The sequence below is a fragment of the Vigna angularis genome, chromosome 1 (genome assembly GCF_016808095.1).
Source record: "Vigna angularis cultivar LongXiaoDou No.4 chromosome 1, ASM1680809v1, whole genome shotgun sequence".
Taxonomy (NCBI): Eukaryota; Viridiplantae; Streptophyta; class Magnoliopsida; order Fabales; family Fabaceae; genus Vigna; species Vigna angularis.
The window spans coordinates 59397075-59418781 of record NC_068970.1 but is presented as its reverse complement, the minus strand read 5'-3'; the positions used below and the strand labels follow the sequence as shown (position 1 = coordinate 59418781).

The following is a 21707-nucleotide window of genomic DNA, read 5'->3' as shown; positions in this document are numbered from 1 at the left end:
AACACGATTATAATAGCTATTTCGGATTATTTAATAACAAATTCCCAACAGTTTTTCATCTGATCGACTTGGGCATTAGTTCGCATCCGCATATCTAACCAAGGGATCCTTCAGACGATCCTTAACCAAGGGCAGATAGCAAGACCATCGGAATTTAGTGTCCATCTCGAATATATCACGATAACAAATTTCAGAAATGAACAGTGAAATAAACAATTTCAATCATGAGAAAGAAATTATAAAATGAAATATACACAAATACAAACAATCACTCAGGACTTGAGTGTCAAAGTTCAAACCACAGAATAGCCTTATTTAAAAATATCTGATACCCTTAAATTGGGATCATGTTCGCATTTGATCAATCAAACTTGAAATTGATTTCTTTTTCTACTAATTTATAAATAGAATACTTTTGGTCCCCAATCTATGATGGTATAGTTGATGATAAAGGACCAAAAACAGACTATCTTCAAATTAGAGGACAAAAAATTACTTTAAAATTTGAAAGATCAAACTCAAACTTAGTCCATACATAGGAAACCAAGAAGATATTTAAATCTAAAACAATTGTTTAAATAGCCATCTGGCTAGTTGCCAAAGGTCAGTTATAAGTCATCGCCAAAACAACCCCTTTATTGCGTATATTAACTTCAAGGTTGTGTATTCGGCTAGACCAATGAGATGTCTAGATCAGATAACTCTATGAAGTCCAAGCTCCAGACATCATCTGTAGTAACCATTCCGTTTGTGCTAAATTCAGCATTCTGGCCAGAGGATATAGCAGCATGATAAGCATCCAAGTAGGCATCCAAGCCCACGAATAATTCGGCTAAAGGTGGTACACCCCCAGCAATGTTTTCTTGATCATTATCAGGTTTCTGTTATCCCACAAGAAAAAAAATCAGCATCAAGAAATGAGCACACACAAGCATATTACAAGACAAAGTGCATAGATAGGCTTAAAATTCAGATAAACAAACTGATAGGGTCCTAAGGGTCTATGTTAGGAAAAAAGGGACAAAAAACACGACATAAACGGTTAGAGGGTAGAGAAAGGTTGTTGGTCAGTTGGGAGGGTGTTAGTTTGTTTAGTTTGTTGTTAGTTGTTTTTGTACCCAGTATATAAGGGTAAATAAGTGTCTTTTGGGGAGACGTTTTGTCTGTATTAAGAGTAAAGGGAGTTTTGTCTGTAATAAGAGTAGAGGGAGTTTTGTCTGCAATAAGAGTAGAGGGAGGAAGAATTGCTTCCTTGGTTGTTCTTGTGTTGAGTGTTTTCCAACAATAAAGAATCATTTGCAGTTTACGCGTGTTGAGTGTGTGTTTTTGCCGTGTGGTTCAAACCAGAGGGTAATCTGGGTTTCTTGTCACCAAAAATCCTATCACAAACACTGAATTAGGCTAGTGGAAGGATAAAGTTTCAAATCTCATTGTTATCATGATTCCACACAAAAAAATCTGCAAAAGCTACTCAATATGCTATCCGACATAGAAGAAATTCCATATATAGTATTGCTACATTTTGAGAAACTTCTCCATAACTACTACTTCAAAGATAAGAAAATAAATTAAAATTCTCGCATAAACTAAAATGAACCGATGCACTCTATTTTCAAAAAACCTCAATTTGACTTCTTTAAAAGCTAAAAACTATTTTCATTTAACTGACTTTCTTTCATGAACTAACCACAGATACCAGGAGATTGAAGAAGGCATTTTAAAACAATTAAGAGGAGCAGGGGGAGAAGCCCACAAGATTCTTTGATGACACTTGGCTCAAAAAGCAGAACAACTAGATAGACAGCTACGGTATTTAGCATATGGGCCTTAAATCCTTTAAAATATAACTTCTGATAAGAGTAAAAAACAGATTATAATACTAAAAAGAATGGTGTGTGCACAGAAAGCAAACCAGAGTGTATGTCTAATACAACATATCCAGGGTAACAAAAATATATTCACTTTCCACAGATATCTAGCATAAGCCCATATACCACAATCAATTGATAAAGTGAAAAGGAATTATGGAGGCAATACAAGGGGAAAGATACGGTTATAAACACTACAGAAAATAGGAAGTGCTGAAACATCACACAGCAAAAGAAACATTATAGGCTTCCAGCATTTCCCAAAAGAACACAAACAAGAAATAAATACCAAACCTCAAACAATTTGTCACCATCTTCAGAAATATCATTCATCCGTAAAATATCTTCATCATCATTGTTAACAACTTGATCATTTGGATCAGAAGGATCCGCGGTTCCAGGTAAAGGCATTGATCTTGATAGACATGATGTACATCCACTAGCAGGGACGGAATTGTCCTTCGGGACAGAAGCATCGGATGTCATAGGCAAGATGGGAACTGGTGCAGTTGAAGCAGTACAAGGGATTTCCAGTTCTTCATCGCTCCACTCTTCCTCATTAAATGGCCTTGCATATTGCGCCCCATTCCTGGGACCAAGACCTTCCTTTTCAAATACCTTGCAGACTACATAGGAATTCTATCACAAAAATACACCAGGAGAACAAATTAAAATACATTCAGAAGGATAACACGATGTAAAAATCAGCAACTAAGTTTAAGAATGTGTGAAGGGCACCAAACTAAGTTATATAGAAATAGACAAAAAATCTCTCAACAGGTACAAGGCAAAACAATGAATGCAACAGCAACACAGTCGGTGGCAGCCAGCCACCCTAAATTAGAGCATTCAAAGATACCAACAGTAGCAAGAATGATACCATACATCCTTATGTTACGTTCGATCACAATCAAAGGCACAATTTCTATAAACTTCCATATATCAAACAGTTAACAATAAACTGTAATAGAGCTCTTTTATAAAAACATTTTAACAGTACATAATAATCAAGCTGTAAAAGGATACCTGTGCAATTCCTTTGCCAGCAAGGTCCTTATCTTCAAGCCTATGCTCATGCATAACCCAATTAGTTCGTTCACCTTTAGGCGATTTACCCTTGTGAAATATCAGTGTTCTAATCATCCCCACCGTTTTATTATTGTACTGAACACTTCTATCCCTCCCAGTAGCTTTCCAGTACCCAATTTCAGTAGCGCGCTTGATCCTACTCCCACTGCCATATTTCTTCTCCAGTGGGCAGAAGAAGTACCATTCCAATTCCCCAGTTCTTAGACAAGACTTAGCTGAAAAACAATCCACCAAAAATTAACCCCAAGCAAACAAAACGACACAGACAATAGTCCGGATTGAATAAGCTCCTCCACAATCATTTACCAATTAAAAAGAAATCGAAATTAATTAAACTTGTTCTATAAAAGCTAGAATCAACTTATCCACTTAGCTTTCACAGAGTCTCTGTTTTCTCCAAATTTCCGAAGTGAGAAATTTGATTTGAGTTTATTCATTTCATTTTTTTTTACCCTTAACTGTTTAGGAAAAAAAAATCTAATTGATGATGACACAACTAAGCTAAATTGGGGTATGTACCTGGGAGATCCCATGGAGCATATTTGTAAATGTCAAGTTCAGCAATGGCACCACCAAAGAACTTTTTCCCCATCACTTTCCTTTTCAGAAAGTACACAACCAACTCGACACCCGAGGGGTGGAACCGAAACCCCGGTTTCAATCTCGATACAGCCATCGAATCGAAAATAAAACACCACACAACACTTTCGTTTTTGTTTTTTTTTTTATTATTGTAGTTTACTTTTAAAATTTGAATGGAAACCTCGTGCGCGAACAACGATTACTAGTATTTCAGGAACGACGTGTGGAAGGAAGGAAAAGAAAAGAAAACCCTAAGTGCTAGAGATGTGTCAAGTCCAGTGGCGAAAGCGGATCCTCGAGGAACAGCGAAGCCTTGCACGGTTAGTGAAGCAGGAGCGGTGGCCGACGATGGATGAAGACACTCCAATTTCGAGGTAAACAGACATCGGCGCGGTGAAACCCTAAAAGGAAAATAGATCGATTCGAGAGAGGAACGAGCGACGAAGCTCGGATGAGTATGTGAGGAAGAGAGAAGAGAGAGAGGAAGAAGAAAATTGAAGTTGCGATAGGATTTGGGGCTGAGTGAGAAGGGTGAGCTTTTGTAAGGAATTGAGCTACGACTCTCTCTCTCTCTCTCTCTATGTGTGTTTGGTCTTTGAAAATTAGAATTGCAAGGAAAGTGAGGGAGTGTTACTAGAGAGGGTGGAGTGGAGTAGCATAGCAACCGCGTCTGGAACACGGTGAAGGTTCTGGACTCCTGGCCCAGCAATTTTTTTTTAACCAATAAGAAAAAACTTGTAATAAAAATTAAATTAATAAATGTATAATTGTAAATAATTTTTCAAGTGTCAAATGTAAAAGAATTTTATTTATAAATAAATTTGTTTCAAATTTTGAATAAAATTATCATATTTCCTTTTTTTTCGTATAAATATTTATAAAGAATTTTTTTTTATATCTTAGATTATTTACATTTTTCTCAGTTTCTTGAGACGAAATTTTTTTTGACACTCATAACTTTTGTTAGAGTATAATGAATAATAGTTTTCTAATGAGTAAAAGTTTCTGTATATTTCTTTGCAAAAATTAAAGTAATACTGTTTAAAATTAAGAAAAAGACACGTATCAAGAAAACATGGTCTGAACTTGAAGTATGTCCGTATTTTTTTAATCTAATAATTCATGTTAGTAAACTAAAAATGATTGAAGATGGGGGTTTTAAAAGCAATTAATACATAGAATTATGTAATTGAAATTTTAAACTGACATTATATTTAATTAAAATTAATAAAAAATACAATATGAATTTATTTGTATTTAATAATAATGGGATATTATCTCTTTTTTACAAGTTATTCTAACTTGAGTACTTTGACGTATTTTTATAATAATTATCCCATCTAAGATTCTTTTATATACTAATATATATAAATCGATATTAATTTATTGCATAAATTTGGGCCATTTTGCATTTATTTATTTTTTCTGATAAATGTTTATTAAGAGGATTTTCATTCACAACGTAAGATACAATTTTACTGAATTTTGGTGGATACTACACAAGACTTGGATCAGAAGTTTTACGTTCTATTATTATTTTTCATGAAATCACAATGGCAAAAATTCAAAGAAATCAATTGATGCATGAAAAATATAAAAACGGAATGAATATATTTGTTTCTTTAAATGCTTGGTTTTAACACGATAATATCAAGAATGAGACAGCGATGGTTAGCATTTTAATACTAAAAAAATTATTTAATATCTTCTTTATCTAAGTACCTATTTTCATTGCACTAGTCTCTTAAAAGCAACTTTTAAGGGATGTAAATTTGACCTTCTTTTCCTCGTATAAGAATCAATTTTATTTAACGATGAGAACCTAATTAAGTAGAATTCTTATTAATAGAAGCTTGACAAACAAGATTTAAGCCTGTATCACATGATATGTTGATAAGCAGAATAATTCTGATAATAATTTCCAATTAAGACCACTTGCTGAAATTAAATTTGTAATAAGATATTCAAAAGTCCCCTTGTTTTGGGTGCGTACCTGTACAGATCTAGATACAATGCCACCAAACTTTTATACGATTGATATTAAGGTGAGACAAATTTCACCAAAGGACATAATACAATCAATCATCTTTAAAGAATCTGGATCACAATTTTTAATGGTCACGTAATCAACTCTGAGAAGACAGACTCCATTGACCATCTGAGAAGGAGATCAGGAAAAATTACAGCGCAGATCGCTTACACATACACTGAGGCCTGTCCACCATTTCCTCCACAAGGTCATTCAAATTATATTAGGTCAGTATCCGTTTAACACTTTTAACACACTTTCAGTTTACCCAACAACCATTTCAACACTCATTTTAAATGTGGTCTGTACCGCTCAAATCACTGTACACTCTGCACTGTCCCTCTGCATTTAGGAGGCTAATGCAACTTCTCCAAGCAGCAGAGCTTCATATGATACGAAGGAAATGAAATAAAAAAGACCCAGCTCCAGTAAATATAGCCTGGTACACTATGTTTTTGACGAGTTAAGATCTTCGTGGGGGAAAGGAGGCTTCAGGTTCCCAGCTATTAATTCTTCCCTCTGTTGAAAACTTTAAAGCCATTTTACAGTGAACCAACCTTCCTCTTTAGCTAATTAATTACAAGGGTTGGCGTAAGAGGAAAGCAAGTGATCACCATCACAAAGTATCTCATAATATTCCATTCAAAACCCTCTGATAATAATCATACTGCCGGGTCCTCCAAGCATCCAGGCTACTGCTGATGAGTGACAGCACCAAGGAGACACATTGCTGCCAAAAAGATAATAACCCTCTTAATAATCACACCCAAAAACATTTTACATTTGAGTAGGTATCATTACTAATATTGAAACCTCTTCAGTTAAACCGAGATGGAATCGCTTTCGTAGGTTCTGTATTGTCCGGGCACCACCTTTAAAACATGGGAAACCAGAATCCTGATTCCAACATTAACAAAAATAAGAGAGATTCAGAGGAAATCCAACACGAATAGAAGTCAGGAGAGTATTTCTTGATCCACAGAGTCAAAAACAGAAAAAAGTGAGGTAAGAGGCACTTAGTATTACATGTCTAGTTGAGAACAAAGACAAATCTTATCACTTGATATAAGAGAATCATGAGGTCATCTTCCTAGATGAACCAGTCTAAAAGTTTACGATCAAACATCATTGAGAAAGAAAAAAATGTAACCACTCTTTTATGTAAAGTATAGCAAGAAAGGAGGTTTGTTCCTGCCTTAGTTCAATTTGGAACAGCATTATCAAGACATACAACCTTAATTCCAAAGCCATGTTCAAGAACAGTCTTTCTCATTTTCCATCCCCTGCCCATTGCCTATAACAACTACTGTATTTCAGTAGGCCAACAGTATGGTAGATACCGGTCATCCACCAACTCCATACCAAATGACAACAAAATGTGGCAGAAATGAATATTTCTTTTGACTCTTCTTATTCCCACAGAAATGAATTTTATTCATTGTTTCAATTTTGCATATTAAAGTCGTCCAGTGAGTATGAAGAGATCCTTGAGCATTTCATTGTCCCAGTGGTCTCTCACTATACTCCAGGTTTTACCTAACTTAACTGTAATTAACAAAATTCATAGCAGAAATCATGTTAGCCAATTGCTCTTTTGCATAGGATGTGAGTATTAACTTGTCCAAAAACACCATAAGCTACAAGCCTACACAACAGGAAGGACTGCAGTATTTAAAAGGTCATCTGTCAGCGATTAGAGAGTTAGCTTGTTATTTAATTGGTGGTACCTATTTGTTTGATAGGCTGAGATAAAAATAATGAAGATCGATTGCCTTATTCTTTCTAACAAGACCACAGGTTGCCATCATATAGTGAGATATTTTCAGTCAGCACAGTTGTGCGGTTGTTTGAGAAAGCATTATCTAAGTAACCTATTGTCTTGTTCGGGGAAGCTGGAAGTAAAATCACAACCAAACAGAACAAAGGCAGACTATAAATTATATGACCATTGAACCACAGGAGGAGCTAATATTCATGTTACCTGCAACATCTCAACAAGAAGAATGATGCGCTCTGCATGCTTGCGGCAAGTAAGGAAGCCTTGAATGCATAAAACCTAAAATGTAAAGGACAAAGCAACATATAAAAAATTAGAGCTAACAATAGCATGTCATCTACAATCTCTCAAATAAAAATCAGAAGGAGTTTTCGTCAGCACCTTAAAGTAATCAAAGAATTCACTTGGAACACCCTCAGCATCAGAATCCATAACCTAGCACAATCCATTGTTGTGAACTTGTGATCATTGTAGAGAGAAATATAATATATAATCAAATGGACATTTGCATGTGGGGAGTATAATAGAAAGTAAACAAACTCAGTTTTACCTCAAGAAGTTCCCGAGTTAGTTTGAAAGGTGCACTTTCAAAGTTAACACCACCAGGTGAATTGGAGAGCATGAAGCCAAAATCAATATGTATGATATGACCTTCTTCATCCAATAGGAGGTTCCCATTATGTCTATCCTTCACCTGGATGACAAGAAATAAAAAAGAGAATTAAGAACAAAAAAATCCAATAACAATCAACAGTATAGTGTTATCATTCAAATTGTCACTCAACATCAGTTACTAAGAACTTTCAAACCTGCAGAAAGTAGCACACCAGGGAATATCCTGCCATACTTTCAACAAAGTTTCTCTGAAAGAAAGCAAAATTATCAGAATAAAACAGAATAACAAAAATGAAATCATCTCCATTTTAAACATAAAAACAAGGTATTCTTCATCATGCACGTTAACATTAGCAAATTTATTAAACAAACAACTTTAAAAAATAATAATCCCTAAAAATTTAAACATTAAAACAAATGGCTGTAAACAGTTATGCCAGATTAAAGAACAAATACAGAGGGAAAGTAAAATAAGCTCTAGTACATCTCAGAAAAAGGTCCATGGTTGTTAAACCTAAAAGAAACCCGTTGCTTAACTAATGTTCCCTATAGCTAAAAACCTGTAGACTGTCTGTTAGGAATCTGGGTAAGAATCCTAACTATCTCACTCACTCACACACTTCAGTAATCTCAAAGCAAGAATTGGGTAAAGAATTGTATGGTATTCACAGCAAAAGAATCAAGAATACAATGGGATACCAGGAGCTTAACCTCCTTCACCAGGTTTTGAACCGGTCTACACACTCAAGAATCATAACTGTCTAACTGAAAACAATAAAAGAGGTCCTTTATATAGACCTTTTCCCGCCCCCCTTAACTGTTCAGCAGTTAAGTATTCTTCCTTATTTCTCTACTTTCTTTCTCCTTTCATAAACCCTTCATGTCCTAACATTACTCCCCCCTTGAAGATCCACCTTGTCCCCAAGGTTGAACTCTGGAAAATGCTCTTGCCTTGTTATCTTGTCTTCCCAAGTTGCACTATCCGCCCCTCCTGCTTGCCATTCAACTAGAACCCGCCTCCCCTTGCTGTTGGATCCTTCTATCCAATACCTTGGTTGGCCTGCAAGATGGCCCCTCCATCTACAAATCCGCTGGCCGAAAAAGTCGATAGCTCCATTCGTTGTGGCTCCGCTTCGACCTCCTCCTCTTCTACATCCCCATCTTCATCTTCCGCTAATAACACTACCCGTAAACTCCTCTCAGGGCATTGGTGCCTAGGGCTAAGGGCCCCCCACATCTAAAACACCTCCCTTCTTCCCTTCGTTTCAGAAATTTTGGGTAGGGAAGGTTTCGCGAGTTCCTTCCTCTACTACCACTTCCCACGGGGCTTCCTCCTCTCGCCGAACTACTCCCTGTCGCGCTGTCTCGTCTCACTAATCCAACGCTCTCAATTGGGGCCGTTCTTCCTGGGTTACTCCTAATGGGTTCGGTTTTCACCATCGCCGCCCCTCCTCCTGTCGTTCGACCCCAAGATTGGGTATTCTTGGGTGCTGTCCAACCGCTCAGACCTAACCCGCGTAGCGCCTCTTCGACATCCCGCGCGATTTTCACTGCCGCCATCAAATTTCGCGGATTGTGTGGCCGTATTTGGCACTGCAACTCCTCTCTCAGTCCTGCCAGAAAATATCCCAGTAATTGGTCGTCTGAAAAAGCCTTCGTTTGTCCGGCCAATGCTTCGAAATCCCATACATAATCCTCCACGGTGCCCGTTTGCCTTATCGCCGCCATTCTTTCAAAAATCCTACCTCGATGGCGACTGTCAAACCTGATCAGCAACGCCTCCTTAAGCCCTTCCCACGATCGGTCGCTCGCTTTATCCTTCCAAAACTTAAACTAATAACCGACGCTTACCTCCATGCTAATATGGGCCAATTCTATCTTCTCCGCCTCCGCCACCTTCTGTAATTCAAAGAACTTTTCGACTCGGTTGATCCAGTTCAGAGGGTCGGGTCCTTCAAAGGTGGGTAATTCCACTCTTCGCCTCTAATTGGGTAGGTTCTCTGATCGCTCCCCATCTCTCTCCCCCTCTGCTTCGTCGCGCCGATCCCTCCGATTGTCGTTGACTGAACTCTGGCTTCCGTCGGAGTTCTCATCGGCGTGTTTGGTGCGCGCACCCATCAACCGCATAAGTTCTTGGATATCTTTGCGCATCGCTATCGAGTCTTGACGATTCGCCGCTAATTCCGCCTTCAACCCGTCTACGGCCATCTCAATATGCTCCATTCGTCCCTCAACGACGTTCATTCTTCCCTCCACCGTTCTTGCTCTCACCCGCACAGATTCGGCAGGTCGGACTACTTTGTTAGGAATCTGGGTAAGAATCCTAACTATCTCACTCACTAACACACTTCAGTAATCTCAAAGCAAGAATTGGGTAAAGAATTGTATGGTATTCACAGCAAAAGAATCAAGAATACAATGGGATACCAGGAGCTTAACCTCCTTCACCAGGTTCTGAACCGGTCTACACACTCAAGAATCATAACTGTCTAACTGAAAACAATAAAAGAGGTCCTTTATATAGACCTTTTCCCACCCCTCTTAACTGTTCAGCAGTTAAGTATTCTTCCTTATTTCTCTACTTTCTTTCTCCTTTCATAAACCCTCCATGTCCTAACACTGTCCGTAATACTTTTTCTTTCCTTCAGTGTTAACAGATGTCATCTTGAATGTAAAGGAACTTAAATAAATTTTTCGACAAAGCATTTTTATTTACACAGTGTCAGAACTCTCTTTATTTTGTTTAAATAAAGATTTGTTGCAAAGAAAGAAATGTAACACATAAAGTATGCCAATAAATCCACCTGAGAAAAAGTAACAAACAAGCAACCGACAAATGCTGGCAATACATTTTTTAACACTCTTTCTGACAATTTTTTATTGGGTGGTGAAATTCATGTGGATCCCACTCCATTTTGGTGGTTTCCATTCCTAGATTAGTCACATTCACATGAAACTCCTAAGAGGAGAAAATCTGTTAGAAAGAGACTGTGTTGCCAGCACTTCTCCCAACAGAATAATTTTCGTTCATATCTTTTCATCACATGAAAGTTAAACCAAAAATAGTGCTACCATAGTTGATGTTTATATAACAAAATGTGAAATCAGAGTATTAACAAATGATCAAGGGTGAGGACAAAGAAAGTAAAACAATATGTACTAGTGGAAAAAGAAGCCACAACCTTAGTCTACAATAAGATCAACAAGTTCAGTCTACAATGACTCAGTGCATCTGCATCTCTAAATTACCTGGGCAAGTTTAAAACTGGGAGAATTTTCTTGATACTTAGCACTGAAGAATTCACGTAAGCTTGAGATGTTGGGATATCTACTTTTGATAGAGTGTAGAGAAGCCTAGAAAGCAGAAATATTTTTTTAATAAAAAGGGAGAAAATTTGGATATTTCAATACATTTAAATTGTGTGAGCAGAGAATTACCGTATCTGGAATTGTTTCAATAATAGCTGTGTAAGAAGACGTACACAGAACTTCATATGGTCGCAGCCAGAGGGGTAGACCAGCTTCTTGGAAAATATCTGGCATCAAAACGCAATGATTTTAAGCAACATGTAAGACACAGTTAACAGTTCACATAATGGTTTAAACTCACATAACAATTCAGAACATAATGAAAATATGATCCAATATGTATCATCAACAGCTGTTAGATGCATGTAATCCAACTAGCTGTTTAGATCATGCTATAGTACAGACTTCCACTAACAGCTACTGCATAAGAAACTGCAAACAAGTAGATTTATCAATTCTAGAATCACGCTTCCAAGGCAGAATTTATACTGAGATTATGGATAACATCATTATTATAAGAGAACCTTACATGACTTAGAAAATGAATGAGAATGAAATTTCTAAGGAATAGTTACTAGAACATGTTCTGATAAGATTAAAGGCTTCATTTAAATTCAGGGAAGCAGGCAAAAAAAAGAAAATACAATAACTTGAACGGGAATTTTTGTTTAAGTTCACCAAATCATGTATAAAACAATAGCCGTATTTATTTTGAGTTAAAAGAAATGTATTAAAAAAGAACCAGTCTTTTAAAAAAAACTATATTTAAGGCTAGGTTTAGTTCAGTTCAGTTCATTCATGTTTTTGACCAGCCTTGGTAAAGGTGCGTATCTAATAAATGTAAAACAATAGTAAACTTTCTGGTTCTCACAAAATAACTCTTTCGTGTCATTCAGATCCTACTTAATCTAATTTCAAAGCAGGCACAGGCAAAGTATAAACCAATGTTCTACTAAAAAAGGAAAGTCAGCCTTATTTTCTTTTTTACCTTAATTGTTCCATTTAGACATACATTTTAATCCTTTACTGATAATCTCATTTATACTCATCATTGGGGGAAACAAGAAAAGATAAAACAACTGAAAAACATTTTTGCAACATAATGAACATCAGCAGGAAAAGAACGATTAAATTATGTACATAAGGGTGGAAAAAAAAGGTTCCGAAAGAGCACCTACCATAGAAGTGAGAAATAAGTTGAACAGCCAGATGCTCCTGCCTGCAATCATCACCACTCTTAACAATAACCTATGTGAAAAAAAGGAAAATTGTGCCATCGTGCTCAAAAAATTTGTAATATAAAGTAAAGCACGAATTCTGAAACAGAAAAAATAAATAATTAATACGGATGAAAAGCCAGCCATGCTTATAAATACTAGTAATAAAAGACAACAAATCAAGGAACAATTTTATTACTAGCAGTATGCAGAAAATATTCAGAGCCCACCCTTTTTCTTAGCAGTCTTAAGCCTTCAATCCTAAAATCTGTGACATTTTCCACCAGGCAAGTGGAAAATTTCAGATTGTTGCTTCATGGATATTTCAAGCGCTTTTTGAAAGCACAAATTATCAAGTGTGATTGCAAAAAAATTGTAAATAATTTGACTACAATATATTTTATGTCCATGAGCCAAAGGACTGAATCTAAACTAAGAAAAAGTATGATCTATAACAACTCAACATTCATAACCGAGCACATTTATGAACATGATGTTGATTACAAATCAATATTTCAACCATAAATTTTATTAAGGAAATTAACACAATTTAACAAATGGTGTGACTTCCTATTATAGTAAAATAAATTGTTCAAAAGATCCTTCAGTTGGTTCCTTTTTCCTGTTAAGCATAATATCCAGTACATATCTTCATGAGTTTCCAAAATTATAGAGCAAATTAATTTGTTTGAAACTTGGCACTTACAGATCGCAAGTCCCAACCAGGTAACTTCGCATATATGGAAGCCTTGCATATCCTATCCTTCTTTGCCTCCCAAAGTTCACCAGACAAGGCATCGCTGGCTTTGGGAGTGATTCCATTAGCCTGTTGGAGGAATCATGTTATATATGACAACTACACATTCATGAGGTTAAGTAAAATTCAATAATTATGGCTCACCCTTGGTTGTGCATCAGATGAATCTTGACCAGCACCTTTCAAAGGAAGTCCAAGAGGTGCTTCCCCTTTTGCTGCCGCAGCCTACCAAAGGTTCAAACGTTGACAGTAAAAACAAAAGTCTAGCAATTAAAGAACTCTTGATGCATAATTACAACAAGGGAAAGATGAAATGTAATAGTTATAAGTCCATTTTCCGAAATGGTTATTTGTTTCCTCTCATTGTAATCACAATGCTTGAAAATAATTTGTAACAGAGCAGTGAACGTCAAACAAATTAATTAACAAAGAGATAAAAAAAGAAAGAACTGGTAAGGTACAATCCACAAGCCCAACCAACATTTGTTTATAGTACATGACAGGGTTTTAAAGGCAAAATCATTCACTAAAATGGATTGTTTTAATAACACGCATCACTAGTTTATGTTACCACCCTATGTCCTGCATATTCTATAATTTAATATTGTAAGTTCTTGATAAAGCTATATCTTATTTACGCCATACATTACAGAATATCTTCTTTTTAAATCCACTTTTAATCCCTATGGTTTTGTGAATATGCAATACTTGTCCCTTTAAAAATTGAATTGCAGATTTGGTCATCCAGATTTCCAAAATAAAAACAATTTTGATCCACTGTTAATAAGTTATTTAATTGTTGACATAACATAACATGTATGTAAATCATACTAGTGTCAATTACTCATTTCCATAACATTTAAGATTTTACAACAAACTTTAATACATATCATACTGAGAAATGCATTAACATTTTCGGTAACAATTGAATGATATATTAACAATGACCAAAATTGCTTAGTTTTGGAAAACTAGAAGACCAAAGTTGCAAATAAAAGTTTATGTAAAGACCAAAATTACACATTCATGAACCTACAGGGATCAAAAGTGAATTTAAGTCAATATTTTTCTAAAAATACTTTCATTAACAGTAATAAGACATAAGAGCAATTATATTCTGGATTGCTATTATACTATTACTTGTATAACATTAGAAATTATCCACAAAACACCCAAGTAACTAGTACATGCAAATGCACAATACTTGGAGCATCTAATAGACCAACAAGCAGACTTAATCCGCATGCATTTAAACAGATAACCTTATGCTGCTCCAACAACTTGATGGAGCAACAATTTTAGAACAAGAACTCTTCATAGTTCATAGAAACTACACATGTACAACTTAACATCTGAGTTAATAATTTTGCATATGGACACCAATATAATCATATCAAACAGTTTCAATCTTAACAATATTCACAACTAGAATTTGATAGTTTACAAATTTAAGTGCCAGCTAAAAGAGTTTCGATAAAGAAGAGTAGTAGTGATCAGAAATAATGCTTAAGTCTATTTTCTAAGCAGTAGGAAATTTCAACTGCTACTTGTTAAACAATACAATTTTGGACTAAAATATAAGCAAAAAAATTGTCACATATGATGAACTTAAATATAAGAAAAAATAATTAATTTCATCATATTTAATGATATCATCCCTAAAACATCCTGCATTTGATTGTGATTGTATTTTCAACGACTCTTTAATCAAGTCAAGACAATTAAAATTACATTATTTAACTGACTTTCTTAATTAGTGTAAAATTAGTTATTTTTACTTATATCTGAGTTCCAAGGAAGTACATAATTTAGAAAGCAGTAAAACATCGTCGGACAGGATTCATAACAGTTTCTTAATGAAGAGAGTAAGACACACAGGCAGCATGGTTGTCAAGGGAATATAAAAGAAGACTATAAAAAATAGGAAGATTGGTAAAGAAAGAATGATCACTGGATATCTACTTGTAAAGGAGGAAAAAAAAGAAAATGAATTTGGGTACTCCAAAGCACACAGTCCACTTTTACAACCAGTCCTGATTCACTTATTGACCCCCACTGATGAAAAGTAGAAATTAAACAATATTAATTCCTTTCATCATAGGTTGAAGTGCGTTGAGGAACCAGATCACCAGATATATGATAAGTAATTTCTTAAGGAGATGTGGCTGACTTTCTCTAACAAATTAAGACTCAACCAGATTAGTAGAAGTTTAGATAAAAGTAATGTCAATAGCAACAATAATAACACCGTGAAAGCACTCTAGCTGACCTTTACTTCCTCTATTGCCACCGTACTTGGAACACGGCGATGTTCTTTCCTCCGGGGAGGTGCTTGCTCCTCAATATCTTCCAATCTAACCCCAGGATCAGCAGTCAACACTACACGTACCCATTCCAAATTACTGCCAAGTCCTGCTGCAGCCTCGTCATACACACCATTTGTATGAATTGAAGCAGAATGCTGATTGCCACCATGTAGATCAACCACTTCAATTTTCTCTGGCTGACCATTTAACTGTGTTTCTGTGGAAATATTCACACTAACAAATTTGATTTTTGCCTCAGATACATGAGTCATTGCCTGGTCAATTGCGTGAGCAGTTGAACTGGACATCCTATCATTGCTATTGCGATAAACCTCTTGTGCTGTCCGTAATGGATAAGCCCAGGGGGGTGGTCTTTGCAAGAGCGCATCTCCATTTGCCAAAGGAATTCCCCCTTGAGAAAGTTTTTGAGAACTGGATGCCTCCTTAGAGTTACTATACCAAACAATTGTAGGGAATGAAACACGTCATAAGTAAGCTTTCACTTTACTATTATTCTTCACAATGTTGAGGAGTACTATCCATGTAATACCTTGGCATTTCACATCTCAAAACCTCTACACAGATCAGGAAAGGTGCCTTCTCCCTAGAATTCAAGAGAACAGCTTCATCTTCAGGTATATTAAGCACACGATACATGCCCTTTCCCAATGGAAAACAAACACCTAAAAACATAAAATAAGCAAGATTCATACAGAAGCAGGGAGATAAATGAAATTTACTTAGCATAAGCAATTAAAAATGCAGCACAAAAATTCAGACCAACTCTTTGAAACATACAAAAGCATACATGAATCCATTATCATCAATAAACATCATTCAAATAATATATATAATAATGGGGAAGAAGTACCTCCAGTGTTCTGAACCTTCACTACATGTAGATTGATTTCTACAAGTGCCTAAAAATATAAGAATAACAAATAATGAGACAGAAAAGGAAACTTTAATAGAATACAAACATATTTCTGTGATCTGTCTTTAACTATGTTAACTAGACTGAGAAAGCATCCAGGAAAAATGTATAGAAATAACCTCACGAAGAGCACTCTTGCGATCTTCAAGTGGAAATATATCCACTAACCCATACGACGTATCACATAATGACTGCACAAACTCCAATGAGTCATGGTATGCCCCTTTCCGAAACTGAGATGGACTAATTGGTAATGGTGGCTTTGCACTTGATTTTTCACTTTGCTGCGTTGGGGATCCAGGTTTCTTCTGCCAAAATAATAGGATAACCCCCAGAAGAGGCATAACAAAGTGATATATTAGAAATTATCCTTTTTCATAGATTAAAGACTAATGAAACACAAAGGAGAAAATAAAAATAAATTTAATAATGCATTGATAATATAGCAATACTCCTTTCCTTGAACCTACGACTATAATTAGAGAATTCACAAATATGGACCATTTCTAATGCCATGCAATATATCATGTTTATACAATCCTACCATTGTTTATTTAAATTCATTTTACAACAAAAGTTTGTCTTATCCCTCAAAGATGAACTCTGATAAAAGCTTAAACTTAAATTATTTGGAACAAGCTCACCAATGGCTTTACTACATCTCTATTACACCCCCACAAGCAAAAGTAATTAACTGCAGCATAAATGTGCTGAAAATCAGTTTTTAATTTGAAGAACAACTGCAGCATGGATTGAACTTTCTAGCCATTCGATCATAGAGGATCTATTATCATGTATAGGTCCAAGTCTCTAAAAAGCTTATGTTGTTAGGTAAGGCTCGTGAATGACTTTATTAAATATCTAACAACAACCTTACCATCTCATAAAAATATATTAGTTGAATTTAGCATGGAGTATGAGGCATTCCTAAAGCTTATGTTGATCACCTTACAATACCTCAGCTGGCCCCACAACTTAAGAGACTTCTTGGTGGTGAAACCCACCATGTTGTGCAATGCTAACTTAGCTTCGTTGCTTCATCAACTACTTCTATCATCTCCTCAACAGACATCCCTGCTCCCTCCTCCTCCCCTCCTAACATCATCAAATTTTTTATTCTTGCACACATGATTAGGGCCAAATTTTTCATCACAACACAAATATTTCTCTTTTCTAACTTTTTCTTGCACTTCCGCTTGAGTCAGCCTCCATTATGGATTCCTTCCTTTAACAATATTAGGAAAATCTTATTATTAACGGAGGCTTGAGATGCAATGCAACAGTACTTGCCTCATAATTCTTGTGTGCACCAGTTAACCATTCTTTCTTACAAATCTTGAACATGGTATGTTCGAAAAGATCCATTGCTTCCTTCTTGAACCTGACTCCTATTATGTACTATCCAATTCATTTCTTCAATTCTCCTTGATTTGTTTGTAGCTTCCAATAATGTATGAGGTTCATACAACTTCAATTCTACTCCCACATCTTCTTTCAGCCCTTTCATAACAATTCATATAAAATGTTGTTCTCTGAAACCTTCAAAAGAACCAACATATTTCTCAAACCTAGTAACATACTCTTGCCCCAAATTACCTTGCTTCAATGCTAAGAAGACTGGAAGGGATTACTCATAGATGCAGGTAGAAACCTCTCCAGTAATGACACCTTGAATTCTTCCCAACCTAGATCACCTTAACACATCGACCTCTAATGCCACCATAACTGCTTCCATCTTCTTACCAAGTGCAACCATCTTGTTAGCCACCAAAACCCATTTTTTCTCCAAAAATATTGGAACATCAAGTTTCTGCCATTTATCTCTTCCACTTGAATCTGCTGTTAATTCATCTTATTTTGAGAATGCTTTATCCACAACCCCCACAATTTTTCCAACATTAATTTAAACCTCAGTAGACGTGATTCTTGCGTTTAAAATCTTGCTGATATGGTTTGTTGGTTCTCTTCCACAATTTTTTCAAAATTTTCAACTCATCCCTCCATTATGTTCTTTCTTTTACCCTTGTGCAACATCCACATAGCTCCTAGATCGTAGCTCTAATACCCATTGATGGAACTGGGATCAAATTTGGATCTAGAAACCGTAACCAGAGAAACAAGAATGCCTCTATTGATCTTAAAGAACTCCTCACTCAGAAACAGTTCCCAGCTGAATTAGTCTCAAGCATTTCAAGAAGCCTAAAACCTCCCACACAAAACTATATAATTTTCCTAACAAACTTCCCCTCTATCGATTACACATTTTAATTTTTCTTATTCTTTCTTTTGATACAAGCATTTATCATAAGTTCTTGCCAAAGAACTTCCTGTCATGCACATCCTTCATAAAGATCAGCTAGGTAATCTTCTCACCAAGCCCCTTTCTCTGTCACGCCTTTTGTTGTTAATGCAAACTCAAGGTGTTATTGGCTTTCCTCTTGTCAACCACCTTGAGCTTGGGGTGTATGAATATATATTACTCTTTATTATAATATAACTGTCTACTGACAACTGTCACTATTTAGATAGAGTTAATTACAGTTCCAAAATGGTAAGTAGTTAGTCAGAGTTAGTTGCAGTTCCAACTGTTGGTAGTTAGGGTTAGCTACAGTTCCAACTGTCATTGTTAGAGTTAGTTACAGAACAATTGTCACTAGTCCGTTAGCATGTATAAAATACCTTTCTGTAGCTACTCAATGCAGCTGATTCAATAAAATAAAGAACTTTGATAGATTTTCTTTTAGCTTTCTCTCAAAATTCTCTCTGCAACTATACGGAAGTTCAAAGAGGGATACGATTTAAACATTGAAGGGCCAAAATATGAAAAATTAATAGGTTTCAACATTATAGTAATTTCATACGAGCTCACATTGTATATAAAAAGAGTTAACAGAAACAAATATGGAAACAAGGAAATTGTCAATTTTCCAAAGTAAAGGGGTTTGACTCCAGTAATGAAGCTAATAAAGATGTCAATACAAAATTTAAGTAATGTCTGAGTCCAAATGAACAATGTAAAACAGACTTTCTATCAACAAATGACAGAGCCTAAGCAACTTTTATTAATAAAACAAAATAATTAGGAATCTTTATATACGGGTTCCATTCATACTTTTCTGCTTTATATTAATTTCCTCAAAAAATTTAAATCAAATGATAAACAAATATTCAACAGACCTCTTTCTGTCTTTTTGGACCCAATAGCTCTGAATCTTCAATTGAACGGTCACGATCTCTGAACAACTTACGAAAAAAATTATCAGTACCTGGACTACTTTCAACTAAACCACCACTATTGATGTTAGCATTGGCCATACTACTTTTAGCATCTTCTGGGTGCACACGAAATAATCTTTTGAACAAGGAAAACTCAGAAGACTCTTCTTCCTCGACACTGGGAGTACCCTCTTCAATCTTATCATTTGTATCCTTCTTGTCCTCGAATTTATCCTTTAATAATTTCCGGAAAAACCCTTCTTTTTCATCCTCTTCAGCAAGTTTGGCATATTTCTCGTCAGCATTAGTAGCTTCTCTAGTATCATTCCTATCACTCCCGTCCTTCCTATCTTCTGATTTCTCTCGGAACAACTTTCGAAAAAACCCCTCTTTATCTTCATATTCTATTGTTTTAGTGTGTGCTCTGTCCTCAGAATCATTCTTGCTATCACGAAACAACCTCTTGAATAGTCCATCTGAACTTGAAGCTACATCTTCTTCTTCACTTCTACTGTCCCTCAAGAGTCTTCGGAAGAAACCATCCTTTTCTGAGTCTTCATCATCACCTCTACTGTCCCTTAAGAACCTTTTAAAGAAATTATCTTTTTCAGACTCTTCATCATCTTTCACAGATGACTTCCTAAACAGAAATGCATCACGAATTTTTTGGCCCAGTTCATCATCACCTTTGCTATCTCTCAAAAGCCTCTTGAAAAAACCATCCTTTTCAGAACCATCATCCTCTTTGTCCACTGACTTCCTAAAAAGAAACGCATCTCTAACTTTAGGGCCTGGCATAAACTTCTTAAATATCTTGTTCTCGTCAGGAGACACTGGTTTCCCATCCTCTTGCAAACTGTTTCCTGAGGAAGGTGAAAATGATAAAGATTTCTGACCAGGTGGTGAGGACGTTAGTGACAACAAGCGATTTTTTGATGACAGTAACCTATTCAAAACTTGGCTCTTCCCTCCAGGACTTGGAGGTTCAGTTTGAGGCCTAATTAGAGGTGGCCACTCACCCATCAAGGTGGCAGCAACCTGACACTTCTCCTGAATCCTACTAATCCCTTCATTATCATCAGAGTCCTCAAGCTCTGCCAACAAGAACCAATGTACCTTCAAAGCAATTTTAAGCGACTTCGAGCACACATCTATCACATATTTATCCAAGGATGGACTAGGCTTGTGTATCATCATGTAACATATCTGGAACAAATAACTCTCAACACCTTGCAACGGAAGTGTATACATTCTATTGCAGAGATAATCACGCACCCCCGCGTGATCATGCTTATACAAGTAGCTAACAGCAATCCACTCACAAAAGAACGCCGAGTCAAAGAACCTGATGAGCCACCCATTTTCACCAGACTCACTGGTCAGATTCGATCTTGATGCTATTTCTCGGGGTTCTTCTGTGTAACCAAGAGTCAAACCTAAAAACCTCACCATCCTCAATCTACTGTCATCAAAGAAACACCCTAATTCCAACTGGATCAAATTCAAAACAAACTAAAGCAAGTTAAAGCTACTGTCACTGGCTACCTTTTAAACATAAATCCTATAAATCCCTAAAACCTTAGTGAAAACCCTAATCCACTCACAAACCGATATTACCCTCTAGCAAATTGTGCAATTTGAATGACTAGTGCAAAACCAGAACACCAAGATACAGAGCACAAGCCTTTGCACCAGTCAAGCGAACAAAATATCAGTGCAAAGCCTTCAATTTTCTATACACCGGAAACTGAAGCTACAGGTGAAACATCGAAGAGTTACAACAGAATTTGTCACTGGAGTTTGAATTGCAGGAAGTAAAGATACCGAAATTGCGATGGAAAGTGAACCCGATTCTATAATTGTTCGAGTGCGTGGAATTGAATCCAATATCTCAGCGGATCTTCGTAGCTTCTTCAAACGAGGACAGCGCTTTCTGGATGATTGTTGCGGTGACACCGCTGCTGCAGTGGAGGTCGTCGTTACTTTTTCAAGAGTGAATAGACGACAA

At 36.2% G+C, this 21707-nt stretch overlaps 2 protein-coding genes across 4 annotated transcripts; both read right to left on the bottom strand.

The window, feature by feature from the left end:
- Positions 1-216: 216 nt before the first annotated feature.
- On the bottom strand, positions 217-4224 carry LOC108344104 (NAC domain-containing protein 82). The gene is made up of 4 exons (XM_017582572.2): positions 3477-4224; positions 2895-3172; positions 2163-2507; positions 217-881 (listed from the first exon to the last, which is right to left on the bottom strand). The coding sequence occupies exons 1-4, from the start codon at positions 3631-3633 to the stop codon at positions 672-674; spliced, it is 990 nt and encodes a 329-aa protein (XP_017438061.1). The 5' UTR covers positions 3634-4224; the 3' UTR covers positions 217-671.
- Positions 4225-5461: 1237 nt separating this feature from the next.
- Positions 5462-21707, bottom strand: LOC108343917 (phosphatidylinositol 4-kinase beta 1). Of its 3 annotated transcripts, XM_017582366.2 has the most exons (16): positions 19661-21707; positions 16603-16791; positions 16421-16469; positions 16100-16232; positions 15513-16002; positions 13388-13468; positions 13193-13312; positions 12448-12517; positions 11399-11496; positions 11210-11314; positions 8155-8208; positions 7896-8039; positions 7727-7780; positions 7550-7624; positions 6382-6465; positions 5462-6298 (listed from the first exon to the last, which is right to left on the bottom strand). In XM_017582366.2, the coding sequence occupies exons 1-16, from the start codon at positions 21149-21151 to the stop codon at positions 6197-6199; spliced, it is 3339 nt and encodes a 1112-aa protein (XP_017437855.1). In that variant the 5' UTR covers positions 21152-21707; the 3' UTR covers positions 5462-6196. The 3 variants fall into 3 exon arrangements, 2 of the variants coding, with proteins under 2 accessions (XP_017437855.1, XP_052731347.1); XR_008248037.1 differs by lacking the exons at positions 5462-6298; positions 6382-6465; positions 7550-7624; ... (1 more) ...; positions 7896-8039; positions 8155-8208 and having other exon boundaries at positions 11273-11314; positions 12448-12488; XM_052875387.1 differs by lacking the exons at positions 5462-6298; positions 6382-6465; positions 7550-7624; ... (3 more) ...; positions 11210-11314; positions 11399-11496 and having other exon boundaries at positions 12448-12586.